This window comes from Psittacula echo (assembly GCF_963264785.1).
Source record: "Psittacula echo genome assembly, chromosome: 15".
Taxonomy (NCBI): Eukaryota; Metazoa; Chordata; class Aves; order Psittaciformes; family Psittacidae; genus Psittacula; species Psittacula echo.
In genome coordinates this window covers 8,119,653-8,137,944 of record NC_137751.1, presented here as the reverse complement: position 1 = coordinate 8,137,944, position 18,292 = coordinate 8,119,653, and the positions used below count along the sequence as shown (strand labels likewise).

General features: G+C 37.0%; 1 protein-coding gene across 1 annotated transcript; it reads left to right on the top strand.

Moving 5' to 3' along the window:
• TRPV3 (transient receptor potential cation channel subfamily V member 3) lies at positions 1 to 15,869 on the top strand (the record flags this gene model as incomplete). The annotated part of the gene is made up of 17 exons (XM_080630348.1): positions 1 to 119; positions 3,310 to 3,414; positions 5,058 to 5,144; positions 5,891 to 6,048; positions 6,633 to 6,809; positions 7,064 to 7,204; positions 7,647 to 7,927; positions 8,626 to 8,802; positions 9,563 to 9,721; positions 10,202 to 10,303; positions 10,860 to 10,933; positions 11,905 to 12,070; positions 12,580 to 12,646; positions 13,025 to 13,296; positions 14,082 to 14,194; positions 14,770 to 14,840; positions 15,775 to 15,869. The coding sequence occupies 17 exons, from the start codon at positions 1 to 3 to the stop codon at positions 15,867 to 15,869; spliced, it is 2,364 nt and encodes a 787-aa protein (XP_080486474.1).
• Positions 15,870 to 18,292: the final 2,423 nt, after the last annotated feature.

Below are 18,292 nucleotides of genomic sequence, written 5' to 3'. Positions count from 1 at the left end.
ATGATTAAAGATAGCAACGAAACTATTCCACTAATGGGCAAGAAAACAAATCCATCTGGTATTCCCTCTTCAAACCAGCAAGAGAAAAAGCCAACTGAAAGCACTCCCACAAAGAAAAGGTAAGACTCTAATTCAGCCTAAACCATTAAAACTCCCTGGTTTATCTCCTTTAGTAGATATTTGCACTGAAATATCACAAACATCTTTATTCATGCTGTATATGTGAATGAGACACCTGATGAACCTAAGGTGCCTACAAAAATGCATATGCTTGTGTTGTTTAGAAGTGGAAAAGTATCCTTGTGAGGCAGACATAGGATGTTTTTTACCCTAATGGGACATTACCCCTCTCCTAGAGACATCAGGCTCATGCACCAGTCTTTTAAGTTAATGTCTCATATCAGCTGAGCTTTTGGCATCCACTTTATATATCTGTATAAGCTTACAAGAATCTGGTCTAATTATGGCAAGTGTTTCAATAGAAGAGAGTAGAGTGATCAAATGGCAAGTTTTATGTAAGAAATGCTGGCCTGAAAAAAGGGAGCATTTCAAACCTAGCCTCACATGGAAATGTAGCAGGTTATGGAGCAGTGGAGGTAAATTAACAAATGAGAGCTGGGAGAGCAGGAGGCTTGAAAAATCTTGTCACAGACAAAAACCTGAATTCACTCGATTTTTCATTATTCTGATTAACAAGATTTCTTCATTTTATTTTATAAAATATCCACTTTTATTCATAATTTATGCTAGAGAATTAATAAAAGGATTAAGAGTTTGTATTTAATATGAATGGGGAAATATAAGCAATAATTCTTCCCTGATACTGTGGAATTGAAGTCAACTAGGTTACTGTAGAGTGAGGATGAATTTTCATTCACAAGCTTTTCACTCTGTGGCTAATTACTAGCTACTGTGGCACCTTTTGAAACTCTGAAGGACTAGGCAATTGTGGCTGTTCTGACATTTATAATTCTTAATAACCAGAGGAATCACTTACCACGGAAATGGTGTCATTAATTATATGAGACCCCCTGTCTGGGTGGCCTAATTTGTCTTTCTGTCATTAAATTCAAATAGAGAAGCTCTTTGGTTGTATTAAAGGGAGGTGAGGTGTCTGAGCAGCTCACAATACACCCAGTACTTCAAAAAGGGGCATTCCATGGAAGATTGTGGAGTTCTAACAAATACTGGCAAACACTACCCCTCAATTACTGAAGCTCATATCTCACATTCAGTTTTGTGGCATCACTAACAGTAACCTTGGGGGTTTCTCTCAACTAAGAGCTCAGGGTGTGGCCCACAACATTCCTGTAATATAAGGAATGACGATCACGTGAATTTTAATGCAGAGGTTTAACGTGTTCTACTAATTATATGTTTCTCTGCTCCTGTACTTCTGTTGCCTCAAAATGCTTCCTTCTACTGTGCTACTAAGCAGCTACTGCACTTCCACGGGTGGCATTTCTCACCTGAAAAAATGTATTGCCAATATGCACTTTCTCAGAAGACAATAACTTCTCCTTCTTGAAGGTATTTGGGTGGACTAACAGTATAAAATTAAGTACAGGAAAACCAACAGGCAGCCTGGGAGGAGTGCTACCAATGCTGTCAGAGCCTGATCATTGGGCAGTGTTCCCAAGAGTGTGCACCACGGCCACGTAAGCACTTTGGTATTTGCTAGCAATTGTCTACCTGCCTTGCACGGTGGCTTTGTTGATTTTTTTTCCCCCACGGTATCCCCAGATAACTCACATGCCAGGATAGGGTAGGAATGACAGCCTCCAAAACTGGGCCCACATCACAGCTGCTGTACATCTTTTGGATGCCAAAATCTTCAGCAAAACACACTGTTGGGAGAGCAGGAGCTGCTCTCAGACATCAGCTCGTGGCACACCATCCACTCCTGGTGCTGAGCCAAGGGCAGGTGAGATGGTCCAGCAAAGCCTAGAGCTTGGCACTTTCGGCTTTATGGAGGTTCACTGCAGCCTCCAACAGATGTTTGCCTATTAGGACAGCTCTTGCACTTCATGGTGAGGGAATGCAAAAAACCAGGATGAAACCATTTTTTTTTTTCACTCCTCCTTAAGTGTCTCTGCCAAATCCAGACCCCAGTGAAACAACAGTGGTTTGGCACAAAGAACAGCAGTGGTCCTGCTCCTGTCTAGGTTTTTCCTGTGCTCTGAAGAGCACCCCTTGCCTAGGTAATTTCAGCGACACAGTCTTGCTAACCAGAAGTGGCATTTTACTTCCTTCCTGCCAAGAATACATTCACAGGCGCATCTCAAATGTTAAAAAGTTGTTAATTTTAAACAACTACACACAGTGAATTAACACTTGGATCACCAAACCATTGAAAAATGCAATGAACTAGGGCCACTGTATCTACTTGAAATAGTATGACCTCAACAGGTTGTTCAGTACTGTCCTAATAATATATTACATTTTAGCATCAGTATGTGTACTTGAATTCAATGGGATTCTTTGGGAAAGATGCAGGTAAAACCAAAAAGAAATCCCCTATGGACTGAACCATAAATAGTAGGTGAACTGGAAACATTTTCCAGGGGACTACTGGAACATTTTAGTAAGACATTTCTGAACAATAGGCCATGTGGGAGTTGCTGCATTCACCACTGAAACTCCTGGTTTTGGTGAATTTAGCCGTGTTTTAATGAGATCTGGTAATACCAAGCCATTGATTTTGCCTCTCAACTCTTCAGGCTTTTAAAGGGTGAAATCTTCCTATTCATCTTATGTTCCCTTTTCTCTGTTGTTTAAAATTTAATTTATTTTTCCTATAAATAGTTAAATGTCATGCACTGACTGGCAGGATTACACATTCAGTCCTGGATGGTGGAAATGCCTGATGTCATTTAACATGTGACCTTTCAAACTTTCTGACTTAATGATTATCACTGCTGATGGGTTCGAAATGCTCCATCCTGATGGTTCCCAGCTGGAGAAACAGGAACTAGAATGCAGTAGATTAAAAAGCATCTCTGTGTGTGTCTGTATGGCTCTTCAAGAAATATCTGGTTTTCACAGAAGCTGGATGCAAGGCTGTTCTAAGGCTGCTGGTGTAACTGCTTAGGCATGTCAGGATCTGATGCCATGTGTTCTAAAAATATCTTGGGCTCTTTTGCCCATCTGCCAGCATGAAAGTGCTGGGCATAGCGTGGGAGGTTGGGATTCCTCTGAGGGAAAATAGGTAAGCCTCTGTTCCAGTGTCTTGTTAGGTATAATGCCAGAAAATACAAACTGAGGTTGCTTTCTTTACTAATATTTTCTTAAATGCACTCTGTTCTACAGTTCACACTTTTTTCTGGAGATTGATGGTTTTGAAAGCAATGTGACTCCAAATAATACATCTCCCCCTGTGTTTTCAAAACCAATGGATTCGAATATTCGTCCATGGTAAGTTATAGATGCATATGCAGTAGTCATACTGCAGTTATATCTACTTTCTTTTCAGCAGCTATTCTATATTTCTCCTTAGACTTGAGAGCTAAAATTTCATCTGGCTTTTTTTAGCTTTTGGTCACTCCAAAGATAGAGCTCCATTGGAGGTCAGTTGTTACTAGGTGATTTATCTTTGAGTTTATCTGCTGCTGTCGTTTACACTGAATAAATCAGGCCTCAGGTGTGAATAAATTTAAAATTGTTAGTATTTTTTCTCTTTTTATATCTTAACCTTATTTATGATATGTAAGGTTGAACTCCATGTATTTTCTACTGCATGAAGACCACAGCTTAGTTTAGCAAACCCTATTCCCAGCTGTGTGCTGACATCCTCTCCCTATTGCTCATTGACAATCAAACATCATGAAAATGCTGAGTTTGAGATATTTAAAGGCAGCCATTTATGCTGAATGGAGAAAAATGATGTCTGGGAAGAATGCACTTAATTTTTTAAAATGTGTGGGGTACTAACAACCAATAATTATGAATAAGGGAAATATGCATCAAATATTGCATAAGCCCAGAATGGCCAAATGTTTGCGTGTCTGATGGATGTCTGGTCAGCTTTTTGGAATTAGCTGACAGTCTTATTTTGATTTTAGAGGAGAGGTACCCAGATTTTTTCCTCTCATTCAGACACACAGACCTGCACAAGGCACACGTACACTTTGTCACCAGATTCTTCATGGTTTTCTGCAGAGAAGTGATAAACTGAATAAGAATGGACTCTGAGCTACCAGCTTTATTTCAAAGGGAATATCTGCAGAGCAACGCTGAGTCCTTGTGTTAATATACATCTGTCTCTCTTGTCAACAGCTAATAGTTCAGGCTCCTTAAGTTATTAACCTGAGGTAGTTCATCAAATCTAAACCTTATAGAAAACAAAAATACAAGTAAGGAAAATTATAATAAATTAATTTTTAAGTCAGATCTGCTTTTAGGGATGTCTGGAAATTATGTACAGCAATTATAAAATACAAATACCACTGAAATCTGTTAAACTTATTACCTGAATATGTATTTATGGCCCAGTCCTCGAGTTCTTTTAGCTGAAGCTGCCATTCATGTCAGCTGCAAAATGCTCTTGAGTTGCCTACAGTGTACTGCATAGTAAATCTTTAGGTAAATCATTTTCATTGTGTGCTTGCAACCCATGCACTGTTACTGATTTAGCACTTGGTTTGTGGCAGGTGACAAATTAAGCATGTGAAAAGGAAAGAAAGCTTCAAGCATTCAGGATGATGCATAAAAAGCAACAATCATTAAAAAACAACAACAACAACAACAAAAAAACACAACAAAAACAACAACAAAAAAAAAAAACAAAAAACCAAAAAAACCAACCAACCAAACAAACAAACAAACCCACAAACCAGGCTGCTTTCCTAAAATATAATAAAATCCTGTGGGCCTCTTCATTTTTATCACTCACTTTAAAATTCACAGGGGAGATGAAATTATGAAGCACAAATTAGACTGATTTCAGGTTTATTGTAGATTCTGCTTTCTAGTATTGACTGATTCTTCATGCAATTTGCCAAAAAAACAGGTCTTCCAGTACCTTCCTATCTTGGCACTTGTTTTTCTGTTTTCTATAGTGCATCTGGAAATGGGGAAGATATGGATTCTCCACAGTCTCTTCAGGATGATGCGACTGAATATAGCCCTAATGTAGACAGCTGTTGGTGAGTAGAGACATGAAGTATTTCTTAGTACATTTTCAGAGGATTAAGCCTATGATAAAGCAGATATTACCTATTTTGCCTGTCATGCTTTGTAAGTAAGGTCATATGTGTGCATGCATTTCTGATTCTTGAATAATTAAATTTTGAAATTAAGAACTCTAACTTCAGCTTTTCTCAAATCTCATATATAGTATGAGGATTCTTCATACATAATGTCTGCTTTCTAGATGACAACAAAGGACCTAAATACCAAATACAGTTAGGCATGAGCTAGGAGTATTTCTGATTGGGGGAAAAATACTAAATCACTCTATTCCAGAATAATGTATGATGAGGAAAGTTGTTTAAGAAGATGTGAAGTTAAAAATTATCGTCTGCTGTGAGTGGGGTGGGTGCAGCGGGAGTGCAGCACCAGCCAGTGAGTCAGTGGAGTGGATGGATCAGAGAAGCAGAGAAGTATTTCTTAGCCTTTGTTTTAGAAGAATGGATAAACTGGGAAAAGATGCAAAACAAAGTACTTGACAAATGTATATTTTTATTATAAACCTCCTCTTAGTAGCCACTTATCTGCAAGTAAGCAATCTGCAGAAACATCCTGAGAGATTCATGCCAAGATATATATGGAAGCAGGGCAAGTATATGTAGTCTGGGGCAAGTAATTGTATTTCTTTTTCCTCTTATGTAGAAATGAGAATATAACAGAGTAAATTGAATCATCAATTCCATTATTATTTCTTATGATTCAGTGCTAACATATCACAAGGACCTGAGCAGACCAGTGCCCGGAAGAAGTTGAAAAAATACATATTTCGGGCTGTATCTGAGGGGAATATCGGAGAATTGCAGTGTCTGCTCACCGAGCTGAAGGAACGATCAAATGCCTGTATGAACATGACTGTGCCAGGTGAGCTGTGGAGTTACCTGGAAAAGGTTGTTAGATTTCCTGGAATATGTGGAGTCTAAAACATATGTCACATTTCCTATTTCAAAATGAAATCTTAAGATATTCAATCAGCCACCCGTTTGCTGCCTTTGAGGCAACACTAGAGAGTATTTATCTCTTCCTTATGATAGATGGACGATCTATCTGCACTGTATGCCCACAGCCATACCACAGCTAGTCTTTTGCAGCATTATACTCAAAGCTGGTGTCTCTATCCAAACTGCAGTATAGACAGGGCTTGCAATGTGTCAGCATGGCTGAATGGGCAGAGAACGTAAGAGTTCTGGGTCTGTCTGGAGTTAGCATAGTAGTGGGATGTCTGAAAGAAAATCCAAGTGCATTGGCTACCTTATTAATTAGTATCACATCTTAGACTGCATCATCTCACCAAGTATACATAGCTTGAATACAAAGTGAGTAGAATGGAGTAATTGTTTGGCAAATAATTTATGTTCATACATATCCCTCAGGTCTCACCCCTAATAAACATAAGATTAGAATTATTTTCCATCCACTTTAAATAATCTCAAAATTCACTCTTGTAGATTATCTGATGAAAAAATTCACAGCTTCAGATACTGGCAAAACTTGTCTGATGAAAGCTCTGCTGAACATCAACCAAAACACAAATGAGATAGTGAATATGCTACTATCCTTTGCAGAAGAAAATGGTATTTTGGAGAGATTTATCAATGCAGCATACACAGAAGAGGCATATAAAGGTATTGCCATCTGATACCAGTTTCAGGTATATGGTTAAATATACCATCCATAAAGTAATGATCTTTTGAGGTCCCTTCCAACCCTTGGGATTCTGTGATTCTGTAATGTTTTCTTCAAGCATTCTAATGATGGTTTAAATTCCTAAAACAACTTTTATTCATTATCACTGGTGATACCCCATTGTGAAACATCATTAATGTTTGATAGTGTGCTTAAGAGATTCAATGCTAAATACCTGTGTTTGTTGTTTCAGGCCAGACAGCTCTAAATATTGCCATTGAAAGAAGACAATATGAAATAACTCAGAGCCTAATAGAAAAAGGAGCTGATGTCAATGCTCATGCCCAGGGTATTTTCTTTAATCCCAAACATAAACATGAAGGCTTTTATTTTGGTAAGTGGAAAAGAGATACCTCTGGAAAAGTTAGGAAAGAATACCCAAACAATTAAGACTGTGGAACACAGGCAAGTGTGAATCATTACTGTAGCTAAATCTAGATTAGGGAGCTTGCATCACAAGGTACAAAAGTGACATAGCACCTTTGGTAAACTTGCCAGAGTGTAGTGTGTTATAAACACTCAGAAATATTTGTAAAACACCAAAAAACTGCGACTGCTGAATGGCAAATAAAATGTAACACCTTTGATTCTGAAGCTTATATCCAAATAATGTTCCATGCAATTTAAGCTTTTCTAAAACAAGAGCTAAATTCAATACAATCAATATGTAAATGTACTTGCATATATTAAGATGCTTAACACAGTCACTCTTTTATAATATAATTTGAATGCCTGAAATAAAATATGAACACATCTTGCATTTTATAATTTTGTAGGTGAAACTGCATTGGCATTAGCTGCATGTACCAATCAACCAGACATAATTCAACTGCTAATGGACAATACCAGGACTAATATTACTTCTCAGGATTCCAGAGGAAACAATATCCTCCATGCATTAGTTACTGTGGCAGAGGACTTTAAAACCCAGAATGACTTTGTAATCAGAATGTATGATATGATTTTGTTGAAAAGTAAAGTCAGAAATTTGGAAACAACAAGGAATAAGGAGGGTTTGACACCACTACAATTAGCTGCAAAAACTGGGAAATTAGAGGTGGGTATTATTTCAGTCACATCTAAGAGACATAAAATATGAGAAAAGAGTAGTTATGCTGTATGATGTATCTGTAGTATTTGGAGAGCTAATTTTGTTCATAGTACAAGCAAATCCTTCTATTGCAGTGTTTCTTCTACTCTTCAAGGTTTACCTCTAACAACCCCTCTCTGTACAAAATGCATATGCTGTATAAAGAAAGTCTTGAAAATCCTCCTGTTGTCCAGAAACTCAAGTTCTGGACTTATTATACAGCACTACACTTATATAGTCTTTGAATAATTCTGAATAATTTCAAAAAACTCACTAGAACTGCTGTTAGGCTGCTGTAGAATTAGGCTCTTGTAGATCAACTGTGTTGTGGTAACAAATTGACAATGGGATGATTTAGAAAGTAATTAAGTTAAAGGAAGATATAAATGTGAACACACGGAAAACTGTGCTTTCACCCTTTAAGAAAATGTGAAAATTATTTTCTGACAGAAAATCTGGAGGCATTAAAAATACTGTATTAATTTCCTAGAGGTCTGTCATCTGTAACATGACTTGCTGAATAACAGAATTAGAAATACATTGAATTGCACTGCTCTAGAAAATGTGCTTGTTGAAAGGTGGGGGTTTTGGCAAATATGTGTGTGTGCTTTCTCCTTTCCTGTAAAGAACACATCTGCTTACAAATGATTCTGTTAATGTTTTAGATTCTGAAATACATCCTGAGCAGAGAGATAAGAGATAAGCCTAACAGGAGCCTGTCAAGAAAATTCACAGACTGGGCTTATGGTCCTGTTCAATCTTCTCTTTATGATCTGACAGAACTAGATACCACTGCAGACAATTCAGTATTGGAAATTATAGTCTATAATACAAATATTGGTGTAAGTTATCTATTTCTAAACTGTCTTTCTATTTTCTAACAGTGTACTCATTTCAGATGTCTTGGCCTGTACATTTGGCTGAATTACTTAAACAGTAATTATTGGTTCTCAGTTTTTATACTGGGAGAAAGATGAATTTTACACCTCTGTAGATTGTCAGCTGTAAGCAAATATGCTTTCAGCTCCTGAAACACATGGGCTAGGTGTTTGAGGAGTTTCTACATTTGAAGGATTAATTTGCTTTGCATAGGAACATAAATATAGGCCAGCTGGTCAGACCAAAGGTAGTGTCGTCTTGTCATGGTGTGGCTGCTAGCAGCTGCCTAAGATACTGCATGAGAACAGGGCAAGCAAACAAATACTTTATGAGAATACTCTGTCTAAAGTTATAAATTTTACCCAGCAGGTATGTGTTTTAGGCATATAGGAATGTTAGGTTTTCAAAGCCAGAAGTTTATACTTGCTAAGTTCAAATACTGCCCTAAAACTTCCATAGGAAGCAAGAGCAGAAGTTCACATTACAGTTTTAGGTCAATCATTTTCCAGAGTGGGGCAGGCTATCCCAGCATGAGTTGGAGTTGTCCCACTGTATCTTGTCAGGATAGAGTCTGACATATATCTTTGCACATAGATGTGGTTCTAGATCTGCAAGGACAGATACAGATAGAAATACACAAAATACATGACTGAAATTATGTCAGTTTCCTTACAGGCAGCAAGTTTAAATCTTAACTGGTTGGTTGGTTTTTTTCCGCTACAGAACCGTCATGAAATGCTGACTTTGGAGCCTCTGAATTCACTCCTGCGAATGAAATGGAAGAAGTTCGCACGGCACATGTTCTTTATGTCATGCTGGTTTTATTTCCTATACAATGTAACTTTAACATTGGTTTCCTACCACAGGCCTAATGAAAATGAAGTGAGTAGCTAGTACTGACAGCTACTTAATCTCGCCAAATTTTACTGATTTTAAAATACAGTGGTATTTCCTGAATTATATTTAAAATGCTAAATAAACCAAAAGCAGATATCCAAATATCTGGCTGTAATGAGATCAGGTTCTATCATATCAGGGAGGAAGAAGATCAGAACAGAGGAGATAATCGCATTTTCATGTTGTGGAAGTGACCCGAAATACAAATACATAATACAAAGACAGGTAGTTAAGTTTCTAAAAGTGTGGAAAGGGTATTTTGTTTTTTCTTTTAAGAAGAAACTTCTGCTATTTCAGGTAACACATGTTAGGGGGCTGATTCTGTAAATCCACTATGGAGAAAATTCTCTCTGAAAGGGAAGATAATTGTGTACCCAGAGAGCTACATATGTGAGGCTTCCTGTTACTTTGCCTTTTACCTTTCAGGTTCAGAACTCAGTCATTCATTCTGGATTTCTCTTGCAGGCTCCACCTTATCCACTAGCTTTAACACGTGGTGTGGGATGGCTGCAGTTATCGGGACAGGTGATGGTTATGTTAGGAGCAATATTTTTAGCCATAAAAGAGGTAAGACTTATAGCAAAATAGGTAAAGGACTTCCCTAGGTTTACGAATATGCTATGTTGATGATGATATTGGCGATATGCTTGGAATATCCTTATATGTAATTTAAGTCTCTGGTGCAATACATTGCTTACACAGAATGACCCTGGTTATATATTTGAATAACTGTGTTGCTCTGTGAAACAAATATGAGGGTTTTTTCCTTTCAAACTCTCAAAACAGAGATCTGATATTTGTATAACACTGATGTCAAATTACTGGCTTTAAGGACACTAGTGAATTAGAACTTGTGATGGGGAAAAAAAAAACAGAATACAATTTTTGACATATACTGTAAGTAATTAAACCCAGTAACTACCAGCTAAATTATGCCAGAATGACAGAAATGTAAACTTTGAAGATACAGACCCATAAAAAGATTTTTAATTTGGGAAGATTTAATGTCTTTATCAGTAGACTAATTTTTTTAGAACACTAACTTAAATTATTTTGAAAACTCAATTTTGAGGCCTGCTTTCTCTTACTGCTGCTTCTGTATTTTATATATCTGTCTACATAGAGTGTAGCCATCTTTCTGCTTAGGCCTTCAGACCTACAGTCAATTCTCTCTGATGCGTGGTTCCACTTTGCGTTGTAAGTCTGTCATGCACATATTTTATACTATCTATAAAATGCTTATCTATCTCTTGGTTGCACAGAAAGTAGGAGATGCTCACTTTTTCTCTAGATTATCAGTTTTTAGAGGGATGTGAGTAATCTTACAAGCAGCTTTTCTAAGTACACACTAATGGTTGCATGTGTCAGTAACAGTACTGGGGGCTGATGTGTATGGACTGGATTTTTTCCCAAAGAATAGTACTTTTAGCTTCTCCTGTATCTCTTTAGAGCTGTATATACAGAAATATGTTTAAGAAACCTGGTTAATAAACCAGATATCATTTCACAATCCTTTTGACTCGTTCAGGAAGGGAAAATAGCATAAATCTGGTTCATCTGACTGATGGGAGTATCCCAGCATCTGGGCCTAGATAAAGATGATTCCGTCTCACTTCTAGCATGGGGCCTAGATAAAGATGATTCCGTCTCACTTCTAGCATGTGATTGCAGGATCAATAAAAAGAGGTGGCTTAGCTCTCCCTTTCTTCCTCTTCCTCCAACTACACTGATACCAGTCTTGTGCTGCTGAAAGTCTGGGCTACATCCTGTCACAGCACATCACACCTACAAGTGTCTTCCTTGTTCACAGAAAATCTGTAATGATCCTAACAATTTGTTAATCTAAAGCTTGAATTAAATGGCTTCAAAAAAACTATTAAGAATTCTTAATGTCCCTGTCAGCAAAATCTGCACTGAACAGCTATTTTTGGGAGAATAGTTCACTTAAAAGTAATCTTTAATAAATGTAATCCTGTTAATATACTGCCTGTACTCATCTTACTGTGTTGTTAAAATATAATGGTAATGTTGTTAGGGGAGAATAGAATGCAGGAGGAAATTAGAAATTAAGCATAAGGAGAGAAGTCTTGTTTTCATATTTTTCCATTGTGTTGTTGGTTTTGTGCTAGTAATTTCCCTTTTACATACATGTGTTTGTTTTTTAACAGTTTTATACAAGCTTTGCTTGTGATCTTCTCTGTCTTTTTGTACTTGTTTTCCTACAAAGAACACCTCGTGTGTCTTGTTTTGGCAATGGCCCTGGGATGGGCTAATATGCTCTATTTCACCAGAGGTTTCCAGTCCATGGGCATTTACAGTGTTATGATTCAAAAGGCAAGTCTGTTTTCTTCTACCTATCTTGTTATGATCCTTACTTGGTATGATACAGTCCCAATGCAGCCTATTTGGCAATTTGGATGTATTTTTTAGTTCATATTGAAATGTCTTATTTTCAGTTTATACACACTATTTCAGAATACCCTCTATAACTTCAATAGCAGAAACTAGTTTATATCTTAAAATTAATATTTTATTACATTAAATACGTATGTAACTTTTGGGTTTTTTTCAGCTAATGTAGTTCTATTTAATAGCATCATATGCTGTAATGCCAACATTGAACAGAGTTAGTCACCCGTGGGCAACACATCCGACTCAGTCATGATATAAAAAGAATCAGACCTAAATCTTTTCTGAGTTTCTCACTCAGGCTACAACTGCTTTGCTTAGTTGAAAGCAATCTGATGCCTTATTGTGTATGACACCTGTATCCCTGCAGAATTAGTAAGCATAAAACTAGTACTCAGTTTTCATTTCTGATCAATATTTAATTTAATTTTTAGGTCATCCTGCATGATGTGATAAAATTTTTAGTTGTCTATATCGTGTTTTTGCTGGGATTTGGCGTAGGTAAATATTACTGGAGAAAAGCACTGATGCTCTGTGTGAGTAAAAATTTTAGCATTATTATGAATAAGAACCCTATTGTCATGATGAGAGCTCATGTTGGGGTTTCTTCTGGATATTAAAAAGCCAACTTTAGAGATTTAAACTATCTAGAAATTATCTGAACAGATAAGTAATTTGGCTCTTTCTCAACTGCCTGCAATTTCATTTGGATGTGGGCTCTTTCTTCTTCCTGGTAATTTGTCTTCTAGCTACTGCTGTGTATGTTGCTGGGCAGCTCTAGCTCTTTATTATGCAGTACATTTTGAATTCTTTAGGATAAAATGCCATGTATACATAAAACATTATTGTGATTAAAATCTTTTCCTGCTTTCTTCTCAGCTCTTGCTGCATTGATTGAAACTTGCCAAGATGGCAATGGATGCCATTCCAACAGCAGTCTGGGACCTGTACTGATGGATCTTTTTAAGCTCACCCTAGGACTGGGTGATCTGGAGATTCAGCAAAATTCGAAGTATCCTGTACTATTTCTTCTGCTCCTTATAACTTATGTTGTGTTGACTTTTGTTCTTCTCTTGAACATGCTGATTGCGTTAATGGGAGAAACAGTGGAAGATATTTCTAAAGAGAGTGAGCACATCTGGAAACTTCAGGTTTGTGAATTAGTTTGCTTAGGAAAGTATGGATTTATGGGCTAAAATCTTTTGAGCTGTACCTATCGTAACTCTCAGAATGGGTGAAGTATTAACACTGATAATCCCATCTGCATATGTGTACAAATAATGGAAATAATCAGGGTATCATAATAACTTCAGAATTAACAACTGTCTTAAAGATAATCTTATGGCTCAGATTTTCAACCTCATGCACTCACATACCTTTATGACTTTCATTCCCCTTGATACGTCACTAGGAAGGTATGTTCCATTATCTGCCCAGAGATCTGTAACACAGCATGCTCTGCTTTTCCGGCCCTTGGGTCTGAGCAATGCATGAGTTCATTCCAATTCCTCATACCCTGTCCCAGCCTGGTCTCTTATCAAGGTTAGGTATCTCTGAGTCCCAGGCTGTCATCAGTAGCAGTCATAATGAGGACTGGAGTTGCTTTGTGTTGGGTGGCATCCACTAGAGGTTGTATATATTCTTGTGGCAGGGTGTTGCATGATGGTGTGTTGGCATTAAACCCTAAACACCAAGTTTAGAGTGAGATTTCTTGATTCTTCTCTGAGTATGCCTTCTGCAGTAGACCTAACTGTGGATTGCCTGTTTGCACATGCCAAACAGTAAGTGGCATTCCATACTATTTGGTGTTGGAATCGGTGTTGGATGGTGGAATGAAATGGTATAATGAAACATGGAGTCTGAAAACCATCTATGCTATGAAATCAGTCAATTCTGAATATGGTTAACCATACTCATTAATATTTATTGTTAATAGAGAGCCAGAACTATTTTGGAATTTGAAAAATTCTTACCAAAACGTTTGAGGAAAAAATTCCAACTGGGAGAACGGTGTAAAGTAGCTGAAAATGACACCAGGGTGTGTTTAAGGTAAAGCAAAGCTAAAATACTGTGCTGTCAGTTCTGCTCTGTATGTTTCTTCAAGGTTATTTCTCCTCAAAAGCCTCTTTAAAATACTTCTACATCTCTACCAGTTACCCCAGGTGTATGAAAAGCTAATTTGTTGTTCCTTTTTTCATTTGTGACTGATTATTTTAACAAAGGGAAAGGGTTCTGGGTTGTGGCAGTTTTTTTGGTTAAGAAAACAGATTTTCAATCTCCTATCTTTTTAATGTACAAGTATCAAGTCTACTTGAAGTAAATGTCGCTGTCATCTCCTTGAATGTTCACTTCGAAGAGACTAAATCGATTGCCAACTGATGATTACCATATTAAAGAATGTATTACTATGCTGGTTTATGAAAATACTTAAATATTTAAGGGGAGTTTCAAGATTGTGCTTATAATGTGTGAAATTACAAAGCATTCAGCCTTTTAGTACTAGCAAAGCCAGTGTTGATGGTCAAGAACAACAATCCCAAGAAGAAATAAATAAAGAGGAAGTGCATCTTTGTAGCTGGGTGATAATGCATGCTAATAACACAACTTATATACAATATAAACAGGATAAATGAAGTGAAATGGACCGAGTGGAAAACACATGTTTCATTTATTAATGAAGATCCAGGGCCAACAGGTATTGCAGAATTTTATAACACCATATTTGTGAAATTATGTGTTTCGTTTTTGGTTGGTTTCTTTTGGGGTTTTTTGGGGTTTGGGGGGTTTTGGTTTTTGTTTTCCTTAGAAATGCTTTAGTATAGTTTTATACTATAAAATAAAAATAGAAGCTCTCAGAATCTAGATATTCAAACACACTTTATTGCTAGGAAAAGTCACAGCTAACATGGTTATGAGTGTTAAATTATTGTTAAAAATTTGAAGAAAGGGTTATTTACGAACTCATTATTTACATGTTGGTGCCAAAACATGGTGGTTTTGCCCTTTCTTTCTTTTTCTCCAAACAGTTATGCTTTATTTAAGTTTTACATTCTGTTACGGCGTTTGAATGGGATAAGCTCAGAGAACTTTTTAAGAGAGAGGAAATATTATTTTGAAAAGGTTGTCATAAAGTATATTTAGTCCTTTAAATAGTTACACATAGCACTGCAAAATTTGGCAGGATATCTACCTAACAATGCTATAGTCTGCTGGTTTAACCCTGCAACATTCATGTTTATGTTTTGTGATACATATTGAATGACAAATAGTGAATGTTGACCAGGAAATTCAAGATACCCATCTGCTGACAGTGTTGGAAGTGTAATAGAGAAACGACCTAACTTCGAGGTGTCAGATGTCCTTCTGGCAGCAGGCATCAGGATCTGGGAGACTCATTCTGAAGGCTCTTCTTGAGTCAATTAGCATTTATATTGCTTAGTAGCATGAGCTCAGTAGTAATGAAAAGGGCAGACAGAAAGCCTTCTGTAGAAGATATGGTAGTAAACTAATGACTTGCTGTTTAAATAAATGCATGTTTTTTAACAAAAAAAATAGATGTGCAAAACTTTGATCTTGCAGATACAGTTTCTACCACATCCTGGTTTGTTTACAATGCATTTTTTTTGCAGATCCAAGCAAAAGTCAAGATAATTCAAGAACTAATAGCAAAACCACCCTGAATACATTTGAAGAAATGGATGATTTGCCTGAAACGTCTGTTTAGTTGTGCTGTGTTTGATATGTGATCATTTGGAAGGTTAAAAGCATCAGCAGTGGATGCTGAAAGCTTTGTTGATATTTTGGACAGCTGTAACCAGCTGGAACACAGGCTTTTAGAGACATGGTCTGATGACCCTAATGCATTTAATCAGGGCAGCTAAGCTAAACTCAAATACAGTATTTCACTGGGTCAGTTTTGAGCCTCTTGGAAACACTGCTGTCCAAGTTTGCGTGACACTACTCAAACTTGGCTCTAGATGTTTACTTGGATAAAAAAAGTCAAATGTGAGATATTTCTTCTTTTTGTGGAAAATTAAGATCATCGTGATCCCAATCTGCTATATTTTGGAATCTCTAGCTCATGAGAAACATCTTGTACACTAAAAGAAAAAAAATCTAAGTTCTTGTTGTGGAGCAAAGAAAGGCATTTCAGTTCTGAACTCTACTAAATGAAGTATGTTATTTTGGAATAATGACGTTCTGGAGACATTTGAAGCTTTTATATTGACTGTCAGTGTTATTGGAGGCTTGATCCCACAAGCTGGAGAAAAGGCCTCTTCAGGTCTCATTAGCTTTGCCTGATCTGTTTTCCTGTGTATAATTCCTAGGGTATAATGTGGTGTTCACTGCTTTTTATGACCATGTATATATGCCTTCCCATAAAATAATGGGGCAGAAATGGAATTCATGATGGTGAATATTTCTGAGTTTGTTCAGTCACAAGCTCTTTACTTTTCCTACTTGGCTTTTCCATGGTGTTGCATCTTGCTGCATAAAATAAGTTATCATATTGGAAGTTCTTCTGGCTTAAAAGCAAATTAATTTCTTATTTTCCTGAGGTGGCTCAATACAGAAGTCAGTATTTCTTCCCAAAATGAGCAGAATAAGTTAAATGCAATTGCAGACTTCTAAAGTTTTGGGATTTGGTTTTTTTTTTATTCAGAGGACTGTAATGCATTTCTGTAAGAGTTTTTATTTCACTACCTGTCATGACCTAGTTTAGTTTTTAGTTTTCTAATATATGTATGTATATATAAAACATTTGTTCAATGTACTTTTAAATTTCAATATATCGTGTCTTCAGTGTCATGGGCTTTCATCATATCTGCTCTTTTGGTACCTGTTTTAAAGGTGCTATTTAGGTAAGACTCAGGTGAATTCTGTTGACGTTTGGATGATAATAGGAATTGCATTGGATTCTTACAGCTAAGCCTTTGTGCAAAATGACCCAGAAGACTTTCTTAACACAGAAGAGAGCATAAGGGAACTCTCCAGTGGAAAGGATAGTGAAAAGCTGTTTGCAGGGATGGTGAACGTGGTTCTTGCTACACAACTGGTCGTCTAAAGATGCCCCATGCTGTGTTTCCTACCACGTATGGCCTGGATGGATGAGACCAGATTGAAATATTCAATTCAATTACATTTTTTACAGGGCATAGGAATTTGAGAGGAAGGACATTTATGTACATCAATAGACCAATATAATATCTGAGCATTGTCTGGCCTTCTCAGTAGGGTATGTGAGTATGCGAAGAAAAATTCCTGTGGTCTTGGAATCTTTCATTTTTGCTGGTTAATTTTGCATTGGAACTGCCAGCAAAGAGTATCAATTCCCTTATGACTGTGCAGTTCCATTTGGATTCTTTTGAGTGCCAGTTTTTGTACCAAAAAAAATACCTCTTCACATATACTCAGGAACCAGAATAAACTAGCCTGTGCTGTGCTCCACGTTGCTACGGGTAGACTTGTCACTGGAAACAAGTTGATGTATCTCTGCACTGTACTGAAGTCACACCAAAGGTGTAGCCATAAAACACGGAAGACACAAAAAAAGTCACTGTGCTGTGCCAATGACCAGGTACAAAACTTTATGATAAAACTGAGGAAGAAACTTGGGGGGTTATTTCTAAAAGTTCTTTGCTGAGGAAAACCCCTTTTTGTGGCCACAGAGCCCTGCCAGGTCACACACACAGTCTATCTCCAGGCTGTTATCAAGAACCCTGTGAATAATGACTAAAGCAGATAATTCTGTACTTTTTATACAATGTTTATTTAAATTAAACTTGTAATTCAAAAAACATTGTCCTGTGTTTCTGTTTTATTGCCATAGGACATACACAAAGTAAGGACAAAATAAATTTAGTAGTAAGGAAGATACAATTTAGGGGTCATCTAGACAATGAATCTTTCAGTAAATAGTCAATTACTGTATCATTATGCAAAGTTCTTGATGTTTTGTCTAGCCTCAGTTATGTTAAAAACAACTTTAGGAAAGTAATTAAATCCCCATTTTCCTCTCTTTTTCAGCTACTATGACAGGCTTTCTCTCTACAATTCTAGAACAAATCAGTCTCAAAACTCTGAGAAGTCTCCCCAAACGGAATTCTTCCCAATTTCCATTCTGAAATGCTCAGGTATGATGTGTGC